Source organism: Gadus macrocephalus, chromosome 9, assembly GCF_031168955.1.
Source record: "Gadus macrocephalus chromosome 9, ASM3116895v1".
Lineage (NCBI taxonomy): Eukaryota > Metazoa > Chordata > Actinopteri > Gadiformes > Gadidae > Gadus > Gadus macrocephalus.
This window is the reverse complement of record NC_082390.1, coordinates 21,499,212-21,523,987: the sequence shown is the minus strand read 5'-3', so window position 1 is coordinate 21,523,987 and position 24,776 is coordinate 21,499,212. Positions and strand designations below refer to the sequence as shown.

General features: G+C 45.1%; 4 protein-coding genes and 1 non-coding gene across 8 annotated transcripts; 2 read left to right on the top strand and 3 right to left on the bottom strand.

Moving 5' to 3' along the window:
• Positions 1–320: 320 nt before the first annotated feature.
• Positions 321–7,162, top strand: c9h11orf16 (chromosome 9 C11orf16 homolog). Of its 2 annotated transcripts, none has more exons than XM_060061432.1 (8): positions 321–395; positions 1,176–1,435; positions 2,997–3,365; positions 3,488–3,603; positions 4,093–4,246; positions 4,831–5,056; positions 5,823–6,302; positions 6,586–7,162. In XM_060061432.1, exons 2-8 carry the CDS (start codon positions 1,241–1,243, stop codon positions 6,813–6,815), a joined length of 1,770 nt encoding a protein of 589 aa, XP_059917415.1. In that variant the 5' UTR covers positions 321–395; positions 1,176–1,240; the 3' UTR covers positions 6,816–7,162. The 2 variants fall into 2 exon arrangements, with proteins under 2 accessions (XP_059917415.1, XP_059917414.1); XM_060061431.1 differs by having other exon boundaries at positions 329–395; positions 1,238–1,435.
• A 222-nt stretch (positions 7,163–7,384) lies between these two features.
• Positions 7,385–10,249, bottom strand: akip1 (A kinase (PRKA) interacting protein 1). The gene is made up of 4 exons (XM_060061433.1): positions 9,803–10,249; positions 9,624–9,704; positions 8,208–8,351; positions 7,385–7,572 (listed from the first exon to the last, which is right to left on the bottom strand). The coding sequence occupies exons 1-4, from the start codon at positions 9,962–9,964 to the stop codon at positions 7,435–7,437; spliced, it is 525 nt and encodes a 174-aa protein (XP_059917416.1). The 5' UTR covers positions 9,965–10,249; the 3' UTR covers positions 7,385–7,434.
• A 1,247-nt stretch (positions 10,250–11,496) lies between these two features.
• Positions 11,497–13,812, bottom strand: rpl27a (ribosomal protein L27a). Its single transcript, XM_060061434.1, has 5 exons — positions 13,724–13,812; positions 13,045–13,108; positions 12,879–12,954; positions 12,247–12,421; positions 11,497–11,676 (listed from the first exon to the last, which is right to left on the bottom strand). The coding sequence occupies exons 1-5, from the start codon at positions 13,724–13,726 to the stop codon at positions 11,548–11,550; spliced, it is 447 nt and encodes a 148-aa protein (XP_059917417.1). The 5' UTR covers positions 13,727–13,812; the 3' UTR covers positions 11,497–11,547.
• Positions 12,566–12,694, bottom strand: LOC132465309 (small nucleolar RNA SNORA3/SNORA45 family). The gene has a single exon (XR_009527542.1). It is a non-coding gene; the product is annotated as a small nucleolar RNA SNORA3/SNORA45 family (small nucleolar RNA).
• A 510-nt stretch (positions 13,813–14,322) lies between the features above and the next one.
• Positions 14,323–24,616, top strand: LOC132464813 (uncharacterized). Of its 3 annotated transcripts, none has more exons than XM_060061416.1 (8): positions 14,327–14,665; positions 14,967–15,095; positions 15,443–15,638; positions 16,203–17,647; positions 17,962–18,082; positions 19,915–19,989; positions 20,779–20,931; positions 24,026–24,616. In XM_060061416.1, the coding sequence occupies exons 2-8, from the start codon at positions 14,980–14,982 to the stop codon at positions 24,227–24,229; spliced, it is 2,310 nt and encodes a 769-aa protein (XP_059917399.1). In that variant the 5' UTR covers positions 14,327–14,665; positions 14,967–14,979; the 3' UTR covers positions 24,230–24,616. The 3 variants fall into 3 exon arrangements, with proteins under 3 accessions (XP_059917401.1, XP_059917399.1, XP_059917400.1); XM_060061417.1 differs by having other exon boundaries at positions 14,327–14,672; positions 14,972–15,095; XM_060061418.1 differs by lacking the exon at positions 20,779–20,931 and having other exon boundaries at positions 14,323–14,665.
• The last annotated feature ends 160 nt before the right edge of the window (positions 24,617–24,776 follow it).

Sequence of the window (24,776 nt, the reverse complement as noted above, 5' to 3'; positions counted from 1 at the left end):
AAAATAGGCAATCAACAGGCCTAATTCTTTTTTTAAATTATCAGTAGGCCCTATTAGCCTACATTTCGAACAGTTGAACATCCATTTTGAATGCAAACTAAAAAGACCTAAAACATTTTATTTTAAAAAAAAACAGAAAAAGGAAAACAGGGGGGTGAGCCCATCGCCCCAAACAAACCGCACCATGCCTTTACATATATTAAAACAAGTCCCCAGGCTGGGGTTGACTCATTGAATAGCTTAATTCCTGATGGGCTGATAAACCGGTCAATCGGATGGCCACTAGAATAGCCAGTCTTTTTGTCACTATGGCAACACAACACAACAACAGAGTCACAGCCAGGGATGCAGAGACAGAAAGACTTAGGGGATTTATTAAGAAAAGTAGTCAAACGGTAAGCATTAAAATGTAGTTGGCAACTAGTTTAGTTGGCATCATCATGGTTTCCCTAACTTTGAATGTTAGACATTTTGCAATGTGACTTTGCCTAAAACGTGGGTAAAAGTTATTATATGGCGGTTACTTTAATACTTTTTCGGCTTGTGAGCTACTTTCAAAATGAGCAGGTCCAAAAGATCTACCTACATAAAAAAATGCTAAACATATATTTATTTATATATACTGAGTAAATACTCTGATTACTTGCACTGAAAGTCAGTCAGGGTTTCATAGTCTGGACAGGAGCTGCCGGTAGTCATGGAATGATTAATCTTCATGTTGGAAAAAGGCTGACTAGCATAAATAAGTAGAGCCAAATAATGCAGTGAAGGAGGCAGCACATTTCCTGATGTTGGGATACTTTTCCTTTGTAATTTCCCAAATTGTCCATTAGCCCTGGACTTAAGCTCAATATCAGCTTATAATATCAAAATCTCATCATCCACTGCAGACGAGTTCAGGTGAAACAGTGCTGACATTTCAGATGTCGGCACTGTTGCAAGGGTTAGGTGCAAGGGTTAGGTTTTGAAACTGTTGGTCAAATTCTGCAGACAATATTCGTCAATCAAGTGGTAAATGCCATAGGGATGATCAATTGTTTAATTTTTTTTGAATGTCACGCGATCTACCGAATTATTGGACACCCCTGATTATTGATTGTGCTAAAAAGCTGATTAAGGCATTCCTGTTTGTTCCTTAAATAAAACCCTGAAATTTTTTTCCTGAAATCAACCAGTTCAGAACTCCATAAGAAGAACATCTGAAATGTCTGGTTGAAACAGGGACCTGTGTCAGCAGACTATGGCCCCTGCAGTGAACATGGAGATGGTTCCCTTGTTCAAGGGCCGCAGAGAGCAGAACGTGGTCTTCCTGCTGGACACGTCTGAGAACATGAAGAGTGTCCTGGGCCCTGTGAAGCAGCTGCTGATCCAGGCGCTGCTGGCCCGCTTCCCTTACCGAGAGTCTCTCTTCAACCTCATGGCCATCTCCAGAAAGGTGATGACACACAAGGCCCTTTAGAGTCAGCTCTATGGCTAGATAAAAGAAAAGGATTATAAATAGGAAAGTGATCCCCTACGGAGGGGAACACTCAAAGATATCTTGTTTTCTGTCCCCCTCAATTTATTTAATTTTTTTTTTGGCAAAGGTGCCGTAACAGCCCGTGATGTATGATTTTGTGATCTGATTAACCGAGACACATGTTTAGGGCCGCTGTTTGGAGGGCACGGAGGACTTTAGACAAGGTCTCTGTAGAAGGGTTGTTTGGTGGTCAAATAAGTATCATGCTGTACAATGTGCTCGATCACTGGTGCAGGTAGGTGCCCAGGTGGGTGGCAGGGGCCTTCCTGTTTGAGCCCCCTCACCATGTCTATGCACGGCCCTGCACTGATGAGTATATAGGTTATTGAGGATGCACCAACACAAATAAACCATAGACTACAGGTCCTTCCTGCTTTTCATTTGTACTTAGTATTTCAGAACCATAGGTCCAGTCATGAAACAGTCTTAGCCTTCTGAAGTTCACTTAATTTCCAATTAATATTTGAAAAGTAAGACAAAGCAACACAATGAACAAAAAAGATACAGTAGAATTGTTGAATGGGCTACTTGATCCTGATCAATAACATTCATAGGGTGTGTATTATTTTTCAAAGACGTGACACCTCTGTATTTGAACAGTTAACAGCGATACAAAACCAACATTACCATTGAAGTTACACATGTTAACATGACAAAGCAATATGCTCAAAGCACCGTGGAAGAATATTTACCTTTCTGCAGATAACGTTGATAAATAACATTATAAATGAAAGGAACTACTTTACAATTATTGTTGGTACCTTTGGTATAAGCGGAATAAACTACTATGCTGCATGCTGGAATAGAAGACCTGAAAGTGCATTTCAATGCAGGAAAAGATCCCATCGTTACCTTGAACGGGGAATAGGGTTGGGCAGACCCCTGTACTAGACCTCCCCTCCTCCATTGATGGAGATATTCATATTCCACAGGGGATCGAAAACCCACTAGGGTTCCCTTTAAGGAACACAACTGTGAAGCTCTAGTCTAGGCAAAACATTTAAAAGCATGTTTTCCGTTTTATATTTGCGATTTCATCATTTTGAAGTGCCGTTTAAGTGTCTTGCAGTGTCGCCTATAGGCCTACCTGGTAAATAAATAGACATGTTGCTACTGTCTCGAAGTCAGATACAGACCTGGCAAAGTTTGAAGATACATGCTCTAGGATTTGGGCAACTTGCCCATGTACTGCAGACATCGGGTAGCTACCCTTTGGTTCCTTACGGCTGGGAGTTTGTATCCAAAGCGACTTTTAAATACACGCCAAAATTCCCCCAGATAATTTGTCGTCTTGCTCAAGGAAGCCTAGACGTAGAATGTGGGCATTGGGATTTGAACCCAGAACTTTTGGCCAGGAATGGTTAGGCCAGTAACCGTGGCACTGCCCATAACAGCCTCCATCTCATCCTTCCTGCCCCAGATTCAGCCCAACCACAGGAACATAATAGGCCTAGATATGTAACGGTTTTGTTTTCAGCTGAACCGCTGGTCACAGACCATGCTCCCCTGCGCACCCGGCACCGTGTACGAGGCTTTGTCCTGGGTCCACTCTCTGACCTGCGGCCCTGGAGGAGACCTCCTGGCGGCCCTTAGCGTGGCGCTGATGGACCCCGACTGCAACGCGGTCCACCTGGTCACAGCCGGCCTCCCGTGCAACACCGATGCGGTCCTCCACGCCCTGCCCGCCGTTACAGATGGACGGACAGTGAATTTCTTCTACGTGTTGGATCAATCGAGCCCCTGGTTCAACAGCGTAGCGCAAGATGTCCTGCGGTGTCCTGCCCTCGCCACTAGAGGGAGCTGTTATCTCATTCCAGTTGGGTCCGATGGGGCGCTGATGGGGAAGGTGTGTTTTATTTTGACTAAGATGATTGAGCTTATGGCTTATTTGAATCCCATGTTGAAGTTGAGTGTGCGAACTCACAACAATGAGCCCTAAACATCACAGTTGGTCCCGGCTGTGTACAGGTTGTTCCATTCCACATGACTGAGAGCCTGACCTCATCGCCCACCTCCTGTTCTGGGACGTCTGTCCCTCCATCCATCCACATCCCACACCAACACACTTCTCCTCCGCTTTTCAGGTCGGTTCAAACTGCTAAACATGTCTCAGGTATCTTTCAAACCACAACCAGAGGAATGTCAACCTCTGAGCTTATGCATGAGTCGTTAAAAGGCCTCTGATTTACCGCAAGGTGTAAGGGGGATGAGCTACAACACCTCCTCAGTCCACTGGGAGTGGATCCAGCGGTAATATATCTGGGGTGACGCTACACTCCCACTTGGGATTCCACAAGTGGATAGATTAGTAAAGGGGTTGGATGATCCCTAATCACTCACAGCTAATGGTAAAATAAAGGCCTTGCCGTAAAAGTGAAATGTTGATATTTATATAATTCAGGCGGAGATTCTCCAAAAATGGTTGTTAGTTAAGAGGCTAAAAAACATTTTGCCAGTATGATACAGTTATAGGAACACACTTTGGTGACAGTTACACAAACTGCATTGTTAGACAGTTACACAAACTGCATTGCATTGTCTCCAAATGGAGACACCTTACATTTTTTCCCCAGGTGCAGTCTGGGTAACCATCCGGTGACATCCTGTCTGCCGTGTGACCTGACGCCACACAGCAGCAGAATCAGCAGCGGGTATTTCCCTGGCTGTCGCGTGCTGGCCAGGAGGCAGCAGGACGGACTTTACTACCCGGGGACCGCAATACTAGAAGTAGGTTGTAGTGACCCTATGAGTCAAGCATCTCACTTATGAGCAGGTAGGTACCAAGTCACTTAGAAGCAGGTAGGCACCAAGTCACTTATGGGGTAGGTACCAAGTCAGTTAAGAGCAGGTAGGTACCAAGTCACTTATGAGCAGGTAGGTAGGCCTACTGGGTCAATAATTGATCCTGCTCATAATTATTATGAGCGGTTGGCACTGGGTCACTTATGAGCAGGTAGGTATAAAGTCACTAACGAGCGGGTAGGTTCCAAGCCACTTGCGAGCAGGTAGGTAGCCTACTACGTCATTAAGAAGTGACTTGAACAACGACGTCCGTTCCATGTCATTAATGAGCAGGTATTGAGGCATTCATGCTCGAGGTCGCCTACAGGTAAATTCTAAATCTTGATTTTTTAGTCCAACACCCTAGCCACGATACGGACCATAGTCTTCATGACGTAACTCAAGTGCAAGTTCCTGTATTCATCTCATGCTCCATATACAAGTATAGCGTATATAACTTGTGAACTTCTTGATCACCATGGCCCCCTTTAGCCCCTGAATGACGACCGTTCCCTCTGCTCCGTCTCCAGTGTCGGCGCGGACTGTGGCTGGTGGAGTTGGAGCTTCTAGAAGGCGCCTCTACGGTCTCCGAGCAGCAGCTCGTCTGCTCCTTGGACATGATCCCCCAAACGGGGGCCCACACAGGCCGGCTGGTACCCGGGGATGCGGTCATGACGCCATGGGAACCGGGTGTGGGGAGGCCGTACGGGCCGGGGCTGGTGACGGCGGTGATCGAGCACCAGGACTCTCTGAATGGTAAGGGGAGGAGGGGGACCCCGGTGTCTACTGAGGTGCAACACAGGCTGGATTGGATTGTTTTTATTAAAGGTGACATATTATACAACCAGGTGTGAGTGTGATTAGCTGTTACAAGCCGTTTTGTAAATCTGCCACATCACAAGTGGGCGTGTCCACCTAGATGTATGGCGTATAGATGAGCAATGTTTGCTACAGTCCACTGGGTAGGCTGGTAGACTGATCTATCCAGGTGGACACACCCACTTGTGATGTCAGAAGAGGCAGATTTCAAAACCGGCTTACAATGGCTAGTCCCACTCGCACCTGGTGGTATAATATGTCACCTTCAAGACATTTAGCAGAAGCTGTTATTCAAAACAGAGGCAGACGTAACACTGCCAGGTTTAGGGGTTAACTACCATGTGTACACATGGTAGTTAGAGGCTTTAGGGGAAAGTACCATATAAACTGATAAGTCTAGTTTCAATATTAAACATCTGGGATATATTAATTTTTAAGAATAATTTAAACTGCCATTAGACCCAACTTTTATTGTGATATAATTGTCATTACCATTTAGTTATTTATTATTTAGTCAGTAGTTTAGTTAGTTATTTATAGACTATGGCCCCTACTGGTAGACTGACTAGTCAAACCCAGAACCTTTGAGCTGGGAGTCCAACCTCCTCCCAACTAGACCCTTCTACAGGCCTGCCCTATTGATGGTTTATGATCCGTATGCTGGTTCCTAGCCTTGCTATCAAACCCCTCTTCCTCCACGAAGTAGCTGACGGCGGCCCCAGCCTCTGGGTGCGAATGTGGAGCGGTTGCGTGGCTTTGGTCCCCCGGTCTCTGGTGGTCCATGTCTCCTCCTCCGACTACAGCCGGCTGGTCCAGGAGCAGGGGGGTCCAGGGTTGTCCCACAGCTGGCCCTGCCCCCCCACCCCTCCCTGGGCTCACCTCAGGGGCTGCCAATCAACACCTGCCGCGTGTTACGGCCCGCCCCTTCAGGGGCGCTGTGCGTGGGCCGGCCCCCTGGGAGGCCTTGGGGGATGTGAGAGGGCAAAGCTGGAGGAGGAGGCCCGTCTCCTGTTGGAGAACCTTGCTGCTACAGAGATGTTGAGAAGCAGGTCCTCTCTGGCCACAGCTGAGGCGGTGACCATCGGGGTGTCCCTTCCAACGTTCAGGCCCAAGGGGGACCAGAACAGACCTCCTTGGAGGTACTGGCGAAGGAGCACCCCTGAACCCCAACACAGGAAGCCAGGTGAGGAGTTACATCCCCTCTCACTCAACCATGTTCGACTTAAGGAGCCATCATCGCACCACAATTCATTACAAGTTGATCAGCCATTTCACAATCCTTGACCTCATGGGAGTGTCCTCAGTGGTTTACAGACCAACCAGTGAACCTCTCACCTCAACGAGGGTGGAGGAATTTGGAAATGACTAATTAACATGACGCCAAAAGTTATTTGGAGTGCCACTGCTCCCAGAAAGCCACACGTTTGATGGAAGTACTACTGAATGGATTTGTTTATTTAATCCAGGGACGCCAGCGGCCAGAAGAGCTATACAGCCTGCCCGCTCCAGCCTCCCCATGCTGCAGGGCAGCCTGTCTCCAAACCACAGCTCCATGTTCCGAACCGTCGCTGCTTCTGTCAGGAGAGCAGACATCAGAGCCGTCTTTGAAGGGACGCATTTCCAACCCAGACCCCCTGCTAGCTGTAAAACAAAAGCAGCTACGGCTGTTCACCTGAGGATGAATTGTTCCCCATAAACAATGCTACGCTTCTGTATGACTGATCTGTGAGATTGTCTTGAGATGTATAGCGCACAAAGAATGGAAGATACAAATATGAAATATGAAATAAAAATAATAGTAAATGTATAATTTTAAGTGCTCAATTATTAGGTTTAGTGTAATGTAAAACAAGTGCCATGCTTCAAGTGTGTGCTAACAAGAATACCCTTTATTATTTACAAAATTGGCATTGTGCAATTCGAGAAGCCCTGAGTAGAAAAAATAATTATGATAATTTAAGTCAAATAAAATACTGTACACATCTGGAATCCCATTAGGCAGCAGATACATATACAACGTGCGTCAAATAAGTTATCAGAAAACTGAAAAATATAAGGAGACAAGTTAAAGGGCCCAGATTTCACTTGATTCCCTGTTAAACTCTATTTCACATCACATGTGGTCACTGTAGGAATTACATCCCAGATGCCCACTGGCAGGATGACTCATCCAACAATCAACTGGATGGACACCCCTATGTCTGGGGACTCTGTAGGGGCGACTCTCAGAGGGCTTGTGATCAAATGATTCAATCATTTGAAATGGATAGATGGCACAGTTTTATTGCCTTCTGTGATGATCAAATGTGAATTGGTCAGGAGAGGGGTGAGAGGTCAAAGTTGAGTGTGATGCCATCTCCAGCGTGGAGGCTGACCCTCTGGGCCTGCTGATGGGCCTGGGGCAGGCCGGCCGTGATGGTGTAAGTCCCTGGAGACACCTCAATGTGGAAGTCCTGAAGAACAACAAGGACCATGCAGGAATAACTTAGAATGGACCCTCTGTAAATTTCCACGTTGTGTTAAACTGGAAATTCATCTTTTGCTTCCAAAAACATATTGGCTACTGGTCTTGAAAATGTCTCAAATGTAACCATATATATAGAAATATACTCATCTCCCTATGGGCAGAGTGGAGATCCAAGCATATTCATTTGTTCATATAATATAGCAGGACATTGTGTGCCACTCAAATAAATATGTGGTCGACATGGTCCATTAGTATATAGTCTGTGTGTTGACAAATTGCCATACGCACAGGGTCGAGTTCTCAATTGTGTGATTCATTATTATTTGTTCGTACACATAATATATAATAAAAAAATGTAAAATTCATTGTTGCCATTATAACTATAGCCTACTACATCTCTGAATGATGGAGGGCTTTCAGGTGTCATCTTTAAATTAAAAACCCTGGAGCCATTCTGTCTGAGCCATCATATCTACTGAACTGGCTGAACAGGCATCATCACGTGACATATATTCTTACATTAAAGGCCCTTTAAATCAGGACAATGTCAAGAGTTAACCTGGGACGAACGGTCCTTTAACATCACTGAGAAGCTGTGTTGGCCCTCTTATCAGTGCTTACTGAATAGGCTGCTGCGCTCTGAGGAGGCCTTCCCTCTGTCCTGCTGCCTGGTGTGTGGGCTCTGCCAACAGTCCGGTGGAACCTGGAGGCATGCCTTCTCTCCGCTACACTGAGCTCAGAGCAGCCGTCCGGTCGATGGACCCTCTGGAACACACACAGAACTAACTCACTGGGCAGCCATTTTTATCTAGAAATCTATAACGTTGAGATGTCACAATTTGGGTGTGTAACAAAGGGATGGATTCTGAAATGGCTCAACAACAATACTACATAAAGGCCCCTTCCCAAGGAAGTCAGAGTTCATTTTTCAAAAGACTTATCCCGTACTGACATACCCTACTCCTTTATGTACACTTGTATTATCTTAAATCATAACCAAATGTAACTAATAAATAAAACCTTTAAATTTAGGGTTAGCAATTTTTTTTGGATTGTTATCATTAACAATTCATACAAAACACAATAAACACACATCTCTATGTATAATAATGTAAATGATCTTTTAACCCTTTTCTCTCCTGGGATTACAGGCAAGTAAAGGTTTTGCTATAGAAAACTCTCAGATTAAGTTTGATAAAGTTTAGACAGGTAAGCAATGGCAAACACCAGGCAAGTATTTAAAATGTCTAAAGTATGTATAATAGTTATCTGAATAATTTTAGGATTGTATAAACTATCGTCTAAGTTAACGTAACAGGTGTCTATACCAAAATAAGTCACTGTGATTCTACCTATACATCCTATATTATCATGGTTTGGTTTATAATCGGTTTACCTGTTGGGAATATGATAACACAATTTATACTTGTACTTCTAATGTACTGGCGTCAGCTCCTGATGCAACAGTGAAAGGCACATAGCGCCATCTGCTGACCATGCTGTGCATAGCAGGAATGAAATGAGCAGTAAAATAACGAACAGAATAATACAGTTCAGCGACCAAATCATTTGTTGTTTTTCATACCTTAGTGAAAAAATTCCCGTCTTTCAAACACCCAGTGCCGCATAAGCAGTCAATCAATGTGCTCGTAGTGACAGCTGATCGTGGATCAATTATTAGAAACAGAAGCAGAGCCATGGGCCACCCAAACACGTCCGAGAAGGTTACCACTGCCTTCATTGTCTGCACATTATTTTGTCCATCTCGTGGTATTGTATAAGTTACTCAGCTAAAGCTTTATGTAGGCCTAAACGTTAAGACCGTTAACGACTTTTTTGTGTTTGTTGACAATAACACATTAAAGAACTTCAGTAACACCCTGAACTTTAGAAAGAGTGACAAAGACCTGGCAAACTCCATATTACTGACATTTTAATATTGATCGAACAAGAGCCTACACTGGCGAAAAGAAGGCTCATTATAGTAATATAACCGATGTGAATATCGCTCAGGCTGTAGAGCATTAAGCGCCTCACCATGCACTGATGGCTGCTCTGGACCATCAACGCTCCCATGGTCTCAAAGGCCTGGTCCAGAGGTGTAGACCTGTGGGTTCTCTGCCAACACAAACCAACAAGCACACACCAAACAGAAGATACAGGACATAAGTCGTCACGCAAGTGAGGTGCTCTCCAAAAGAGATGTTTTGACGCACCTCAAGAGGATCCTGCCCGTGTTTCTGAACGGTTGCGAGAGGTCTCAGTCGGGGACCCGAGGCGGCGCCGTCCGCACGTCTCCTTGAGGCCCGTTCGAGAACCTCGGAGCCGAGGAGGGCCACACGGCGCAGAGACAGCTCGAGCCCGGTCTGGTTCTCCATGAGCGGCTACAAACCAGAACGGCTCAGACGATCTGTTCATGTGATCTGTTCTGTTTTATGATCTTTTCTTTTTAGCTCTACATGGGTGACAGCTCCCGTCCGTAGATATGACGTCACAATATATCAATGACGTGTTAATTTAAATGTATTAACCAGGACAAATGTCCCAAACTCAGAGAGCATAAATTGGAGAAAATTGCCAACATATTTGCTCGCCGTTTACGCACAGCCTTGGTTTGGTTTTACCGGATATCCTGAACACAGTCCCGCCCTACTAAACCTTACTGCTCGTTGGTTAAGATCTTCTTTAATAGGTCCATATTTAAGATCAGACCGCAGGGCGTCCACCTACATCTATCAGACCCTAGATTAGAGGCGGTTCGGTGTGTCACAATGATGGAGAATGCTAGTTTGAAGCTCAACATTCATCATTTCTTGAAATCCTTCAGTTTATAGCAATAGCCATATCTGTTTGATCCTCGCATGGATATACCAGAGGGTTGCATTGCATTGAACGTCATTATACAGGTGAAACTTTAACATTTTGAATATCGTTCAAAAGTTCATTTATTTATCAACTTAAAAGGTGAAACTGATATAATATACTCACATTAGATGCAAAGTGAGATATTTCAAGCCTTTTTTCGTTATAATTTTGATGATTATGGCTTACAGTTTACAGCTTATGACTCCCGCCCCCCCCCCGTTTTAGAGCACTTCATGCTTTCCAGCAGGAATTGGCACCTACACATACTGTCAAAAGTACCAGAACCTGGTTCAAAAAGCAAAAAGGGGCCCAAACCAAGTACTCTGTACATATACATCACTATACTTTTTCCGGACCGATCGCTGTATTTAATTGTATGTATTGATATGTAGTATTCGAATTTTCTGACATTAATTTGGGGTTTCATAAGATTAAGTCATAATCAAAATTAGACTTTGATTAAATTAGGCTGGCATAGATTTTATTAGTTATCCATGCAATCAGGACCTCCAGGGTCCTGATGTGTTACAGCTAGTTACCTTCACAATCAACGGTTCATACACTGAATTATTCAGTGCAGTCTCCTTTTAAATATATGGTAAATTATATTCACTTAGAAATTGTTTGGGGGAAATGAGCTTCATGTTTTCAGGAGACGCGTCCGCGCCAACCCAGCAGGACCTGCACTGAATTAATTCAAACTCAAAAACTGGCCAAGTGAAATCCAACAAACCTCCCTCATTAACCGTACAGTAGTCAAAGTGGTCTGTAAAGATGCAGAGTCCATGAGATACAGGGTCGTTTATATTCCAAGACCATGATGTTGTGACCCGAGACTGGAACCTTCACTATAAAAGTGACCAAGCCACGGACGCACCACTCATGATCCAAGACTGGAACCTTCATTATAAAAGGGACCAAGCCACAGACGCACCACTCATGTTCCAAGACTGGAACCTTCATTATAAAAAAGGGACCAAGCCACAGACGCAGCACTCATGTTCTAAGACTGCGTTTGAGAGACAAACCACACAGCATACAGAAACCGGGTCCCCTTTGTACATTTATTTTTTGCAAAAACAGAAACAGAGGTTCTCTATGCGGTCAGCACGCAGGCTCCTCCCACGGCCTTGATCTTCTCTTCCGCCAGGCGGCTGAAGAACTTGGCCTTCACGATCACCGGCTGCTTGGGCAGCTTGCCTTTGCCCAGCACTTTGTAGTAGCCCTGAAGAGGAGGAGACCAGGCAGAAATATGTTAACCTATGGAATACCAGCATTAAGAGACTTGACTAGCTAGACTGAGCAACTTCATGAAGGCTGTCATTTGAATAAATCTTTCTTTTGGATTATATGTCAGTTATATGCCAGTAGCTTCACTTCATGAGTCAACTACCATTGTAGCAAACCATTTGCTTTGTTACTACAAGTGCATCCATTCACTTCAAAACGCGTGAATAAACAGACTCAGACACTTTGAATTTACTAGTTTCCACAATACAAACCAGGGTCTCCACCGATGCTGATAAACGTACAAGTCCACCAAGAATTGCCCATAAATCAATAAAATCTGGCAACATAAGGGAAAGCACTGGATCACTGGTTTAAACATTATAACCACCTAGTAGCCGCTGGTCTAGGCTTTGTTACATCAGGGATGTTTACACGATCCACCACCAGGATGGGACCAACAGAATACTGTTCCTCTGCACTGTGGACCCCTAGATCCACCAACGAGGTCTGTTCTGCTCCCACATCATTCATTCCAGTAAGGTAACTGATGGTTGGGGATACTTACAGCGCGCACAGCATCGATGATGGGGGCAGGTCCCTCTGGCTTCTTGCCGTAGTTCAGCCTGGTCTGCTCGCTCACCAGAGTCCACAGCTTGTCCAGGTTGATGGTGGGGCAATGGGTGGTGTTCCTCTTGAGATGGTAATGTCTCATACCCAGCTTACCGAAGTACCCAGGATGGCTACACACACACGACATAGCATTTATTTAACTAATCAATGCAAAATAAATGTGCCCCGTTAGAAGACATTAAACTGAACCACCTTTGAAGCACACCAAGAGTAAACATAGTCCTAGGACTCACGTCCGTGCAGGTATAACACTAGACTGTAACTGCCCATGTGGGTGACTGACCAACCAGAGGGCCAGTCGGAGAGTAGGACCAGTCGTTGATCTAAGAGAGCTCTAGCACACCAAGACAACCCGTGTGTCGAGGTGAGACTCTAGTCTCTATATGGTCCACTTTATGCTCTACTAAAGCAGCCCGTCACATCATGCAGAAAGTTCACATTCTTGCATCTTAGTCAACCAAGATTATAGAAATAGTTGCTAAACAACTGCCCAGTGGTTTGCCCAGTAAATTAAGTAATCCATAACATAGGTCCAATTTATCTTGAAGGGAAAACGGGACAACTCACTATTTGTCGAAGTTGATTCTGTGATGATGCATACCACCAGCATTACCACGACCTCCAGGATGCTTCCTGTGTTTACCTGCAGACGAGGGGACAGAAACTCTGTCATTCCTCAATGCAGAAGGCATTTAAACAGTTAGTTCTCAACCCAGAGGGGATTCAGACTCACCGATGCGACCATGTCCGTGGCTGACGTGCCCACGGAGTTTCCTGGTCTTCGTCTTCTTGGTCGGCTGAACGGAGGAGCAGGTTATTAATCACACAGCAGAACAGCAACGGGGAACCAAACGCTTATCCATCATACAGCAGAACAGCCGGGAACCCAACCGGCAGCACGCGTGGACTGGAGACATCACTGACTAGCATTACAACCAACTATTATAACCCACACCTGGGGTGTATAACATGTCTCCCACATTATAAACTCAATTACGCCGTGGTTAACAGCCCTGCATCAGAATCGCCTCAGATTGCTAACGATAGCGGTAGCATCATGCTAGTCTGGGCTCCATGTTAGGATCCAACCACACACTTTATCAACTATCCTATGAGATCAAAGTATCGACCTGCTTTCCGGACCCGTGCCTCCGTTAGGAGGTGAACCGAGGCGCAATGTCGGGTTAATGTTTCAGAACCGGAGGGCTGACAATACGGACTCTACGATGGCAAACCGTGGTTAAATTTGCATCAAGTATACGCATCGATACAGTCCATAACACGTTGGCACACCCAGTACGACTTCAGTATGCTTGTAAATGTTGTCTAAATATATTTTTCAGGGTAGATGAATAAGGATGGAGGTAGATTTGTATTGAAGCGTGAGCACAGAAATTCGTGTTAGCACCTACCATCTTGGAGGCGAGAAGAAAGAGGAACGGGATTACGAGAGCTCTCGCTCTTGAGCGAGATTTGCGGCCGGATGTTTACGATGAAAGCCAAACACAGCGACCCCTAGCGTGTCAATGATGCCGTATAAGGGACAGGATATTTTAATATTAACGGTGTTAACATTCAATAATCATGCTCACATATATTTAAACGATAAATAAAAGGAACCAATATATATTGTCCTGACATAAACCCACGCGCACACACAAACGTTTTTCCTGCCTTTTGCATATTTTATTTTATAATTGTATAAAGTCATTCATTCAGTCCCTCATTTGTGTGTATGGATGTTTTGATACATTGATACAAATGCATGAGTGTCCTTACTGTAAATGTTGGTTAAGTAATCATAACAATATCATTAGCCATTCTAAAGCTGGCATCTTTATATTGTTAAACTACACAACAATAACATGATAATTGAAGCCTTGGGAGTTGAGATAATTTCCCCCTTGGCAATCAATTCAGACCCCCCCCCCCCCCCCTTCAGCAGATCCTCATTATCAAACATAGTATGATATCTGTAGCATGATCTAGACGCGTCTCTTCACCTGTTGTTGAGCGTCCTACATTGAGGATCTCAGCCCGCTAGGTTGTGATTATCGGGTTTGATGGTTCTGCTGTCAACAGAGCATCACTACTATCTTCTCCTGATGTGTTTATCCTCAGAGAGATTCATCACCTGGAGAGGGTTCAGTCGCTCCCAGCAGTACCATGGTTACCTGCCCTGAGGGCCGGGGTGTTGCTACACGGAGAAGACTCTCACCAAGCCTCTCACCTGAGAGCCACAGCTCCTCACCTGAGAGCCTTGCAGCAGAGCCCAGAGCAGCTGGAGCGGAGAGAGGAGCTGGATGGAGTGATAGCATGTAGCTTCTGGATCTACCGCCGTGCAGAGAGAGAGCCTGAAGGGTAAAGCTATGTTATATAGATAGACATATATATATATCTATATATATATACATATATATATATATATATATATATATATATATATATATATATATATATATATATATATATATATATATATATATATATATATATATATATACATATATATATTGTACAATACATGTTCTCAGCCTGGCCATGATATTTATTATTATTTACTTTATTTTTTTAAGATGTATGGGGCAAATTATTTTTGGGCTATGAATCCAGTGATGAGGAGTTGAAAAAGTGTTATTAACAAGGCTGGTCCACATTAGCCTCAGAGATGAAGACGGTGGGACCAGACCAGCCCTGCAACCGACGGAGGAAGACCTCTGAGAGGATGAGGAGACCCTCTGCTGACCCTGATGGAAGCAAAAGGGCTTTACTCAGGAGAATCAGGTAGCATGAAGTGAAGGAAACATACTGGACCACATAGCTTTATTGGAATGGACAGCTTGTGTATGTGTGTGTGTGTGTGTGTGTGTGTGTGTGTGTGTGTGTGTGTGTGTGTGTGTGTGTGTGTGTGTGTGTGTGTGTGTGTGTGTGTGTGTGTGTGTGTGTGTGCTCTGGTGTATGATTACAACCAATCCTCCTCAAGTCATCTAAAACTGGCTTCAGTTTAGCCAATTAATGTTCTAAAATCCACCCATTTGGATAGGAATTACATTACCAGTAAGAAAACTAAATGCATACATTTGATGTTGTCATAGCGACCTGACTACTATTGTACATTAAATATAATACAGGATTCACCCAGAGGCCCAGAGGATTCTGGGTAATTCCATCATCGCTTTAGTTTGCCTGGAACGTATAGAAGACCTAGCTGGGGCACGCCCGACGTTGCACTCCACAGCCCTGGGGCCCACGGTGACTCTGACACGGGTCCAATGGCCACCTCACCGGCCTCAGCCCGGGCCTGCGCTGGTCCATTCTTCTCATCAGGTATGACCAGCATAGGACCTTAGAAGGTCATGGTCGACGGTCAGTCCTAACGTTGTGGCAGTGGACGGATTCACTTTGGATAAAACAACCTGCTAACTTAATTAAGAGTGCTAGCACATAAACAACTCTGCACTGCATTTGAATGAAAGTCATTGTAAATTGTATTGATAAGTTAAATTTATGTTTGATTGGAAAACCCATTTTGTAATATTTCATTATTCCTTGTTTATGTATGCATTCAACTATTTGTATTCATTATTATGTATACGTTAAAGAAGTAATCTGTAAGCAGCCGTTCTTCAGTCTAACATTCGTAACATTAATTATCCTGCATGCAGGGGCTTTAATCAATGGGCTGTAAGCTCAGCCCACTGTCTCCTCAAAGAGTCAGTAGCTTTACAGACATCTATATAAGCCCCATTGTTCAACTCATAGAGGCAGGGGCTTTACAGACATCTATATAAGCCCCATTGTTCAACTCATAGAGGCAGGGGCTTTACAGACATCTTTGCAGGAAGATCTGGAGATTGCCCCTTTAAGGTATATTTATATCTCTTTGTACAGCATGGTTTCAATCCAAACACATCCGACACGTACCAGGCGGGCACTGTGTCCCCCCCAGCCCAGCCACCAGGGCCTCCAGACCCCATTCCTCCGGACCACACCGCCCCAACGCCCTGGAGCCCTGAACCCCTGCACTGCTCCGTTGGCATGGTGGAGCCCGAGGAGCACAGCCTTCACAAGGAGGCCGACTCCAACACGCCGCAGCCTCTGTTACAGAGCAGCTGGGATCATCTAGCAACAGCAGACACTACTGAATTGGCACCGCTGGATCAAGATCCAGATCCAGATCCAGATCCAGATCCAGATCCAGATCCGGATCCAGATCCAGAGCCATATCCAGATCCGGATCTAGAACCAGATCCAGATCTAGAACCAGATCCAGATCTAGATCCAGATCTTGATCCGGATCTAGAACCAGATCCAGATCCGGATCTAGAACCAGATCCAGATTTAGATCCAGATCTAGATCCAGATCCAGATCCAGATCTAGATCCAGATCTAGATCCAGATCCAGATCCAGATCTAGAACCAGATCCAGATCCAGATCTAGATCCAGATCCAGATCCAGATCTAGAACCAGATCCAGATCCAGATCCAGATCAGGACATGGTGATCCAGGTGGATCCGGACCGAGAGTCTTCCGCCCTGGACTGGGACCAGGACCAGGAGGTGCTTCTGGTTCTGGAGGACGACGCTCTGCCTGAGGCGGAGGTGGTGTCCAGACCCAGGGGGGAGGACCTCCACAGCTCACTAATGCCACAGGAAGCTGTCGTATCCTGGCAACAGGCAACTGTCGTATCCTGGCAACAGGCAGCTGTCCTATCCAGGCAACAGGCAGCTGTCATATTCGGGGAACAGGAAAATGTCATATCAATCCAACAGGAAGCTGTCGTATCCAGGCAACAAGCTACAGTCATAGCCAGGCAACAGGAAGCTGCCTTGTTCATACAACAGGTTGCTGTCGTATCCAAGAAACTGGAAGCTGTCATATCCAGGCAAAATGAGGCTCTTGTATCCAGGCAACAGGAGGCTGTCGTATCCAGGCAGCAGGAGGCTGTAGTATCCAGGCAACAGGAGGCTGTCGTATCCAGGCAACAGGAGGCGGTCGTATCCAGGCAGCAGGAGGCTGTAGTATCCAGGCAACAGGAGGCTGTCGTATCCAGGCAACAGGAGGCTGTCGTATCCAGGCAACAGGAGGCTGTCGTATCCAGGCAACAGGAGGCTGTCGTATCTAGGCAACAGGAGGCTGTCGTATCCAAGCAGCAGGAGGCTGTCGTATCCAGGCAACAGGAGGCTGTCGTATCCAGGCAACCATCTGACGGACAAATGGAGAGTGATGACTTCTGTGCGGTGTGCCAGATCGGTGGAGAGCTGCTCTGCTGCGACCGCTGTCCTAAAGTGTTCCACCTGAGCTGCCACATCCCCTCCCTCCTCACCTTCCCAGCGTGAGTCCCTCCTGCTTTTATTTGTTATTGATTCAATTGACTATCAAAATATTTTAAACCCCATTCCCATCAACCTTAGTACTAATCAGTCAATCAGAAACGGGATCAATTCATTTGAATGTAGTCTAAAGGTATATTGGGTATCATTACAATAACCCTTTCTAATCTCGAGTATTCCGCCCAAAAGGTTTTAAACCTTCATTGTGGATGATGTAATGTCCTTCAACACAAGCAGCTCAGTAGACCAGACATTACCACTGTAATACTGTGAACTCAGTAACACTGCTGCTAACCTGCCCCCCTCTGCCCCACAGGGGGGACTGGCTCTGTACTCTGTGCCGTGGCGAGCAGGACGCAGCAGAGGGCTATGCCTGTGAGAGTGCACCCAGTGGAGAGAGCAGAGCTCCGTACACGCTGTCCACCAGGGACCAGAGAGTAAGCCCTACCACACAGCTGCAGGCTGCTATGAGCTGCTCACTGGGGACAAAGACCTGTAAACAGTGTGACTGCACTGGTTCTTTAAGAGCAGGTCTTTAAGAGCTATGAACCGTCCTTCTACTGTCTGTTCCAATCCACAACGGCCACAACTTAACAGTAAAGTAACAAAGTGAAAAAGAATTAATGCAAATTTGAGTGAAGTCTAGGGATGGGGATCGAAACCCGGTTCAAACAAGGACCCGGTTCCACTTTTTTCAAAACCCGAAAATCATTAACGTTTGGGCTTATCGATACTACTATCGAGTCCCGTCGTTCATTTTGTTAATATTTTTGCAAAGTAATGTTGTGTCCCTCGAGTCGCGTCACGGCATTTAAATCAAATCAATCCAATCACTGCAGCGTGTCCACCAATGTTTTTTAATCGAATTGTAATCAAACAGGTAGGCCTATTACAAGTAAAACAAGTGAAGTCATTTGTGAAATCGCTGTTGTAATCAGCAGCATACAAGTTAGTTATCTTAAAAAGTAAATAAAGTTTCAGATGTGCTGCGTGTCGTGATGATGTGTTGAGGTTGGCTCAGTAAAACGACTGTTAGGTTATCATGATGCGTTCAAATGTAACATAAAGAAACGGTAAATTGAGTTCTTGGTGAGAAACATGAGTAATACTGCATAACTCATGTTTCTGTGTTCTTAATACAGTTGTATAGTGCTCTTATCATTTTAGTTTATATAACTAAAACTACTGATTTCAATAGTTATTAAGAATTACATATTTAATTTAAATGCAAAGAGCAAGGAGCCTAAATATTTTCCTCATCAGTAAAAACGCTTCGTATTTCTACCAATTAATAGAAAAGTATCGATAATGGTATCGATAAAGACTCGGATCATTAAGGAATATCGAAAATGGTATCGATATCAATAAATATTAATGATCCCCATCCCTAGTAAAGTCCTCTTTGAACTTGTTAGGGCAAATGTATTCTTAGTTTTATTTCATTGAAAATTACCTCCCCCTGCTGGCATTTTTATGTTTGTTTGAGATGCCCCCTGGAACTCAATAAAGGTAGACAGGGTGTGAGGCCCAAGAGGGGAACGCATTCGGAAAAAGCCAGCCACAGTCGGGAGCGATGTGGTTTCTTGACCAATTTGTATGCAAATTCAAATAGCCTATACGAATTACATACAAAGATACAACCTTCAATGTGCATTTACACTGAAACACGCATACACCTTTGGATAATATATTATTGTTATAAATAGAAGGACAAAATATCTTATTTTAGTTATAATTAGATTTAATTTGATTGAAATTGATCATGCGTCTGAAATAACCCAGCGCCTGGGCTCAAGCGGTGTCTTGAAATAAGGTAGGACAAGCTGCCGAAACAGACCTTCCTCGCAAACAAACATTTGAGCAATAAAGAATATAATCTATTTTGTTTGTGTGTGCATGCTTGTGTATGTATGTATGTACGTACGTACGTGCGTGCGTGCGTGTGTGTGTGTGTGTGTGTGCTTGTGTTTGTGTTTGTGTGTGTGTGTGTGTATGCCTGTGTGTGCGTGTTTGTGTGCGTGTGTGTGTGTGTGTGCGCATGCCTGTGTGTGTGTATGTGTGTGTGTGTGTATGTGTGTGCATGCTTGTGTATGTGTCTCTTTGTATGTGTGTGTGTGCATTCCTGTGTATGTGTGTGTGTGGGTGTGCATGCCTATGCATGTGTGTGTGTGTGTGTGTGTGCATGCCTGCCTGTGTGTATGGGTTTGTGTGTGTGCATGCCTGCCTGTGTGTGTGTATGTGTGTGTGCATGCATGTGTTCTCTCTGCAGAGGTGTGAGAAGCTGACTCTGCTGCTGCTCTGTCACCTCCTCAGCGCTCCGTTCCACGAGGCTGTCAGCCCATTGGTCAGATTACACCTTCATACAGTAGCCTAATTAATCGCATTATCATTCAGTCCCCACGTACTTCAATATCATGAACCTAGAAGGCGTGATGTAGCTGATCGGCTCCGGCAAAGGCCGACCACTCTGCTTCTCCAATGGAAGATGTGAGAGGAGTTATGGATTTATGTTTTAACCATCGATGCAGTTCTAATATAAACCAATCCCAAGCCTTCAGGCTATATCACAACGGTATGAGTTCTATGATGAGTGGGTCCTGTGGTTCTATGATGAGTGGGTCCCTGTGGTTCTATGATGAGTGGGTCCTGTGGTTCTATGATGAGTGGGTCCTATGGTTCTATGATGAGTGGGTCCCTATGGTTCTATGATGAGTGGGTCCCTGTGGTTCTATGATAAGTGGGTCCCTGTGGTTCTATGATGAGTGGGTCCTATGGTTCTATGATGAGTGGGTCCCTGTGGTTCTATGATGAGTGGGTCCCTATGGTTCTATGATGAGTGGGTCCCTATGGTTCTATGATGAGTGGGTCCCTATGGTTCTATGATGAGTGGGTCCCTGTGGCTCTATGAGTGGGTCCCTATGGATCTATGAGTGGGTCCCTGTGGTTCTATGAGTGGGTCCCTATGGTTCTATGAGTGGGTCCCTGTGGTTCTATGATGAGTGGGTCCCTGTGGTTCTATGATGAGTGGGTCCTATGGTTCTATGATGAGTGGGTCCTATGGTTCTATGAGTGGGTCCCTGTGGTTCTATGATGAGTGATGCCCTCTTCTCCCGGGGGTTGGGATGGGGACCAGGCTCAGAACTACTACCAGATCATCAGGAGGCCCATGGACCTCTCGGTGGTCCGGAGGAAGCTGGACGAGAGCAACACGCTGCACTACTTCACCGCGGAGCAGTTTGTGGACGACCTGCTCCTCATGTTCAGGAACTGTGCCACCTTTAACTATGTGAGTGGTCTCTCCTTTAACTATGTGAGTGGTCTCTCCTTTAACCATGTGAGTGGTCTCTCCTTTAACCATGTGAGTGGTCTCTCCTTTAACGATGTGAGTGGTCTCTCCTTTAACCATGTGAGTGGTCTCTCCTTTAACTATGTGAGTGGTCTCTCCTTTAACGATGTGAGTGGTCTCTCCTTTAACCATGTGAGTGGTCTCTCCTTTAACCATGTGAGTGGTCTCTCCTTTAACTATGTGAGTGGTCTCTCCTTTAACCATGTGAGTGGTCTCTCCTTTAACCATGTGAGTGGTCTCTCCTTTAAATATGTGAGTGGTCTCTCCCCTATGTGAGTGGTTTCTCCTTTAACGATGTGAGTGGTCTCTTCCCGATGTGAGTGGTCTCTCCCCTATGTGAGTGGTCTCTCCTTTAACCATGTGAGTGGTCTCTCTCCTATGTGAGTGGCCTGCACTGTATTGCAACGTTCACTACTTCATCAGTGGACGCAAATTATTTGTATCTAGCATTAGGTCATTAAGTACAAGCTATATCAAATCAACTTCAATGAAACATTAGATGCATGCCGTTAATGTAACATAGCGGTTAGACGTCTGGCTCAAGGATCCCTTTGTGTGCGGTAGACGGCAGACAGGCTCAAACCAATAACCTTTTTGCTGAGTCAGAAACGTAACCACTAGAATATCCTTCAACAGATTCTAGTGAAATAATTGACTCCCCCAGGCCTAGTGTAAAATATACAGGTCTTTCACTTTCAAAGTAGCACAAAGGGCTAACGATCAAGAACAGGAACAGGTTGTCTTATCAGGACAAGATAGTATACTGGCTATGTGTTCGACTCCCATCCAGTAGGGACTGGGATCTATCTCCACTGGGATCAATCCCCACTGGGATCTATCCCCACTGGGATCTTTGCCATATGTCTGCTAGCCTCTAGGCAGGGCTCCAGACTAACTTTTTCCTTTGGTGCGCCTAAATTTTTAATTTGGGTGCACCAGCACGTATTTATGGTGCACCCAAGTTTTGATTTGTTGAGGGGGGGAGGCGGGCGGCGTTGGACCTTGGGGCAGCTGCACCGGTTGTACCGTCGATATTTACGCCATTGATTAATAATATTTTGACCATTAAATAAATGCCGAATCTGTATCTCTCATAAAGAATATCGTCAGACAATGCCAAGGGATCGGTTCTGTCCCGAAAAACCCTCTGTCTCCGGAGAGACGCCTGTACGATAAGTGCGCCGAGGTCCATGGGAACACCCACAAATTGTGACGCCATTATCGGAGGAGGGGCTAGGAATCTGCGCACGCCGATATAAGTAGCCGATCTCCGGGTAGACTCGCTGAAAAGCTGCTCCCGACCAGGTTTGGTTGCGAGCGTAAGTCACCATGGTGATACAGCGACGCTTAAAGAGATCGACTTTCATGGTACAGCTAACCCAGGCTTTCAGCTCAACATACCTCGCTAACCCTCTAATCGAGCTTCGTAGTACAGGCCCCTGGATATTCAATTCAATTCAATTCAAATTCAATTCAAATTCCTTTATTTTTCCGTTAGGAACTTCAGATGTGGAGGAGCAGCAGGGTGTGTCCATACCCAACAGTACATAGGCCTACAATAAACAAAAGAAAAACACGCACACACTCGCAAACATACACCATCAGCCCTGCAGAAAATAAAAATAAAAATCCTTGCCTAAGCCTAACAAATAAATAGTATTATTACCTCCATAGTGGAGGATAAATAAATAGTTTAAAACGATTTAAAACGATTCCAGGTATTAAAACAAGAGGATACAGTTCAAGGAGGGGTTAAACCATTCAACAGTCTTATGGATGCCGGGACAAAACTTGACAGGGCTCTGTTTGTCCTTACTGTGGGGGCTCTGTATCTGCGGCCTGAGGGTAAGAGGGAATACTGGCTGTGTAGAGTGTGTGTGATGTCAAGGGTGATTTGTGTTGATTTCTGCTTAGTCCTTTTGTTGTATATATTGATGAGGGATTACTGCTGTTGTCCAATTATTTTGCTGCTCAGTTTGATGATTCGGTTTAGTGGGTTCCTATGGATGTTGGACAGTGCTCCGAACCAGGAGGTGATGTTAAAGGTGATTATGGATTCAATGAAACATCTGTAGAATGCTGTCAGAACGGATTGGTGGACCTGGAGTTTGCGGAGTTTGCAAAGGAAAAAGAGACGTTGCTGGCACTTGGAGTGGATGATATCAGTATTTGTTTTGAAGTTGAGTTTGTGATCGATTGTTGTCCCAAGGTATCTGTATGTGTCAACCCTCTCTATCAGCTGGTTGTTAACAGTCAGAGTGGGGAAGGTGGAGGGGGCCTTACGGAAGTCTATAATTAGTTCTTTTGTTTTGGTGATGTTGAGGTCAAGGCAGTTCCGCCTGCACCAGTCTAAAAAGGTGGCCAGCTCGGACTCTAACTGATAGGATAGGGCTTCGCGGGTTTGTTTACCGGCGTTGCGTTACCGGTCTTGCGTGTTCCAACGGTTTATTAGGTATCTAATAAATCGATGTCTAATTAATACTTCATTCACTGCCTCTTCCGTGGTCATTACAATATTATGAATAGACTGCTCTGTAAAAAATTCTAGGCGCATGTGCGCCCAAATTAGGCGCACTCTGGAGCCCTGCCTCTAGGCCTTCTAGAGCCAGACAGCCTGTCAGCCTCTGAACCCCAGGACTCCCTGTAGATCACAGAGCATCTTGTCCTCCACCTAGCAGAACCTCAGGACTCCCTGTAGATCACAGAGCACCTTGTCCTCCACCTAGCAGAACCACAGGACTCCCTGTAGATCACAGAGCACCTTGTCCTCCACCTAGCAGAACCCCAGGACTCCCTGTAGATCACAGAGCACCTTGTCCTCCACCTAGCAGAACCTCAGGACTCCCTGTAGACCACAGAGCACCATGTCCTCCACCTAGCAGAACCTCAGGACTCCCTGTGGATCACAGAGCATCTTGTCCTCCGGCTAGCAGAACCCCAGGACTCCCTGTAGATCACAGAGCACCTTGTCCTCCACCTAGCAGAACCTCAGGACTCCCTGTAGATCACAGAGCACCTTGTCCTCCCCTTGCAGCCGGACTCCGAGGTGGCCCGCGCGGGTCGTGACCTGGAAGCATTCTTCCTTGAGCAGCTCCGGCAGGTTTTCAGTGACCGGACCTTCCCGGCAGCCTGCCAGAAGGCCAGCGACCAGGCCCGTCTCTGCTGGCTCCACAAGAAAAGGAAGGACAACTCCAGGAAGAAGAAACATCTTCTAGGCGGGAAGAAATACTTCCTGTGATCTTGGTTTAATAGTTGTAAACTGTGTATTGGAATGACATGTGTGAAGAATGACTTAGTTCCACATAGTTCTTCAAGGTGCATAGAACCTTGTATATGCTGTCTTCAAGCATTTTTTATTACCTTTCTTTACCTTATTGTTCTGATTGAAGAAACATGTTATATTATATTCAAATCCTAATTGAAGGATTTCAATCTGGCTGTTGTGCTCAGTTTACATTGTCCATACAACAAAATAGTAGAAAAATATTGTTTCCTAGATAGCTTACAATTTATTCTAGAAAATACAATTTGTGGGAAATAATGGATATCAACAAAAAGTGGTGATGTGCTGGTGAACGTTTGCTTCAGGCATGCTTGTATTAAAGAATAAAAAAGAAAACATGAATCATTGTCGTAATTTATTCACGCATAATTTTAATAAACAAGATAGTAAGCCCTTGTAAGTCCACATCTGTGTTTCATATAGGCCTGTATTAAATACATATAGTTATGACACACACCTGACATTAATATCAGATCAGCTCAATAACTTCTGCCTTCATTCC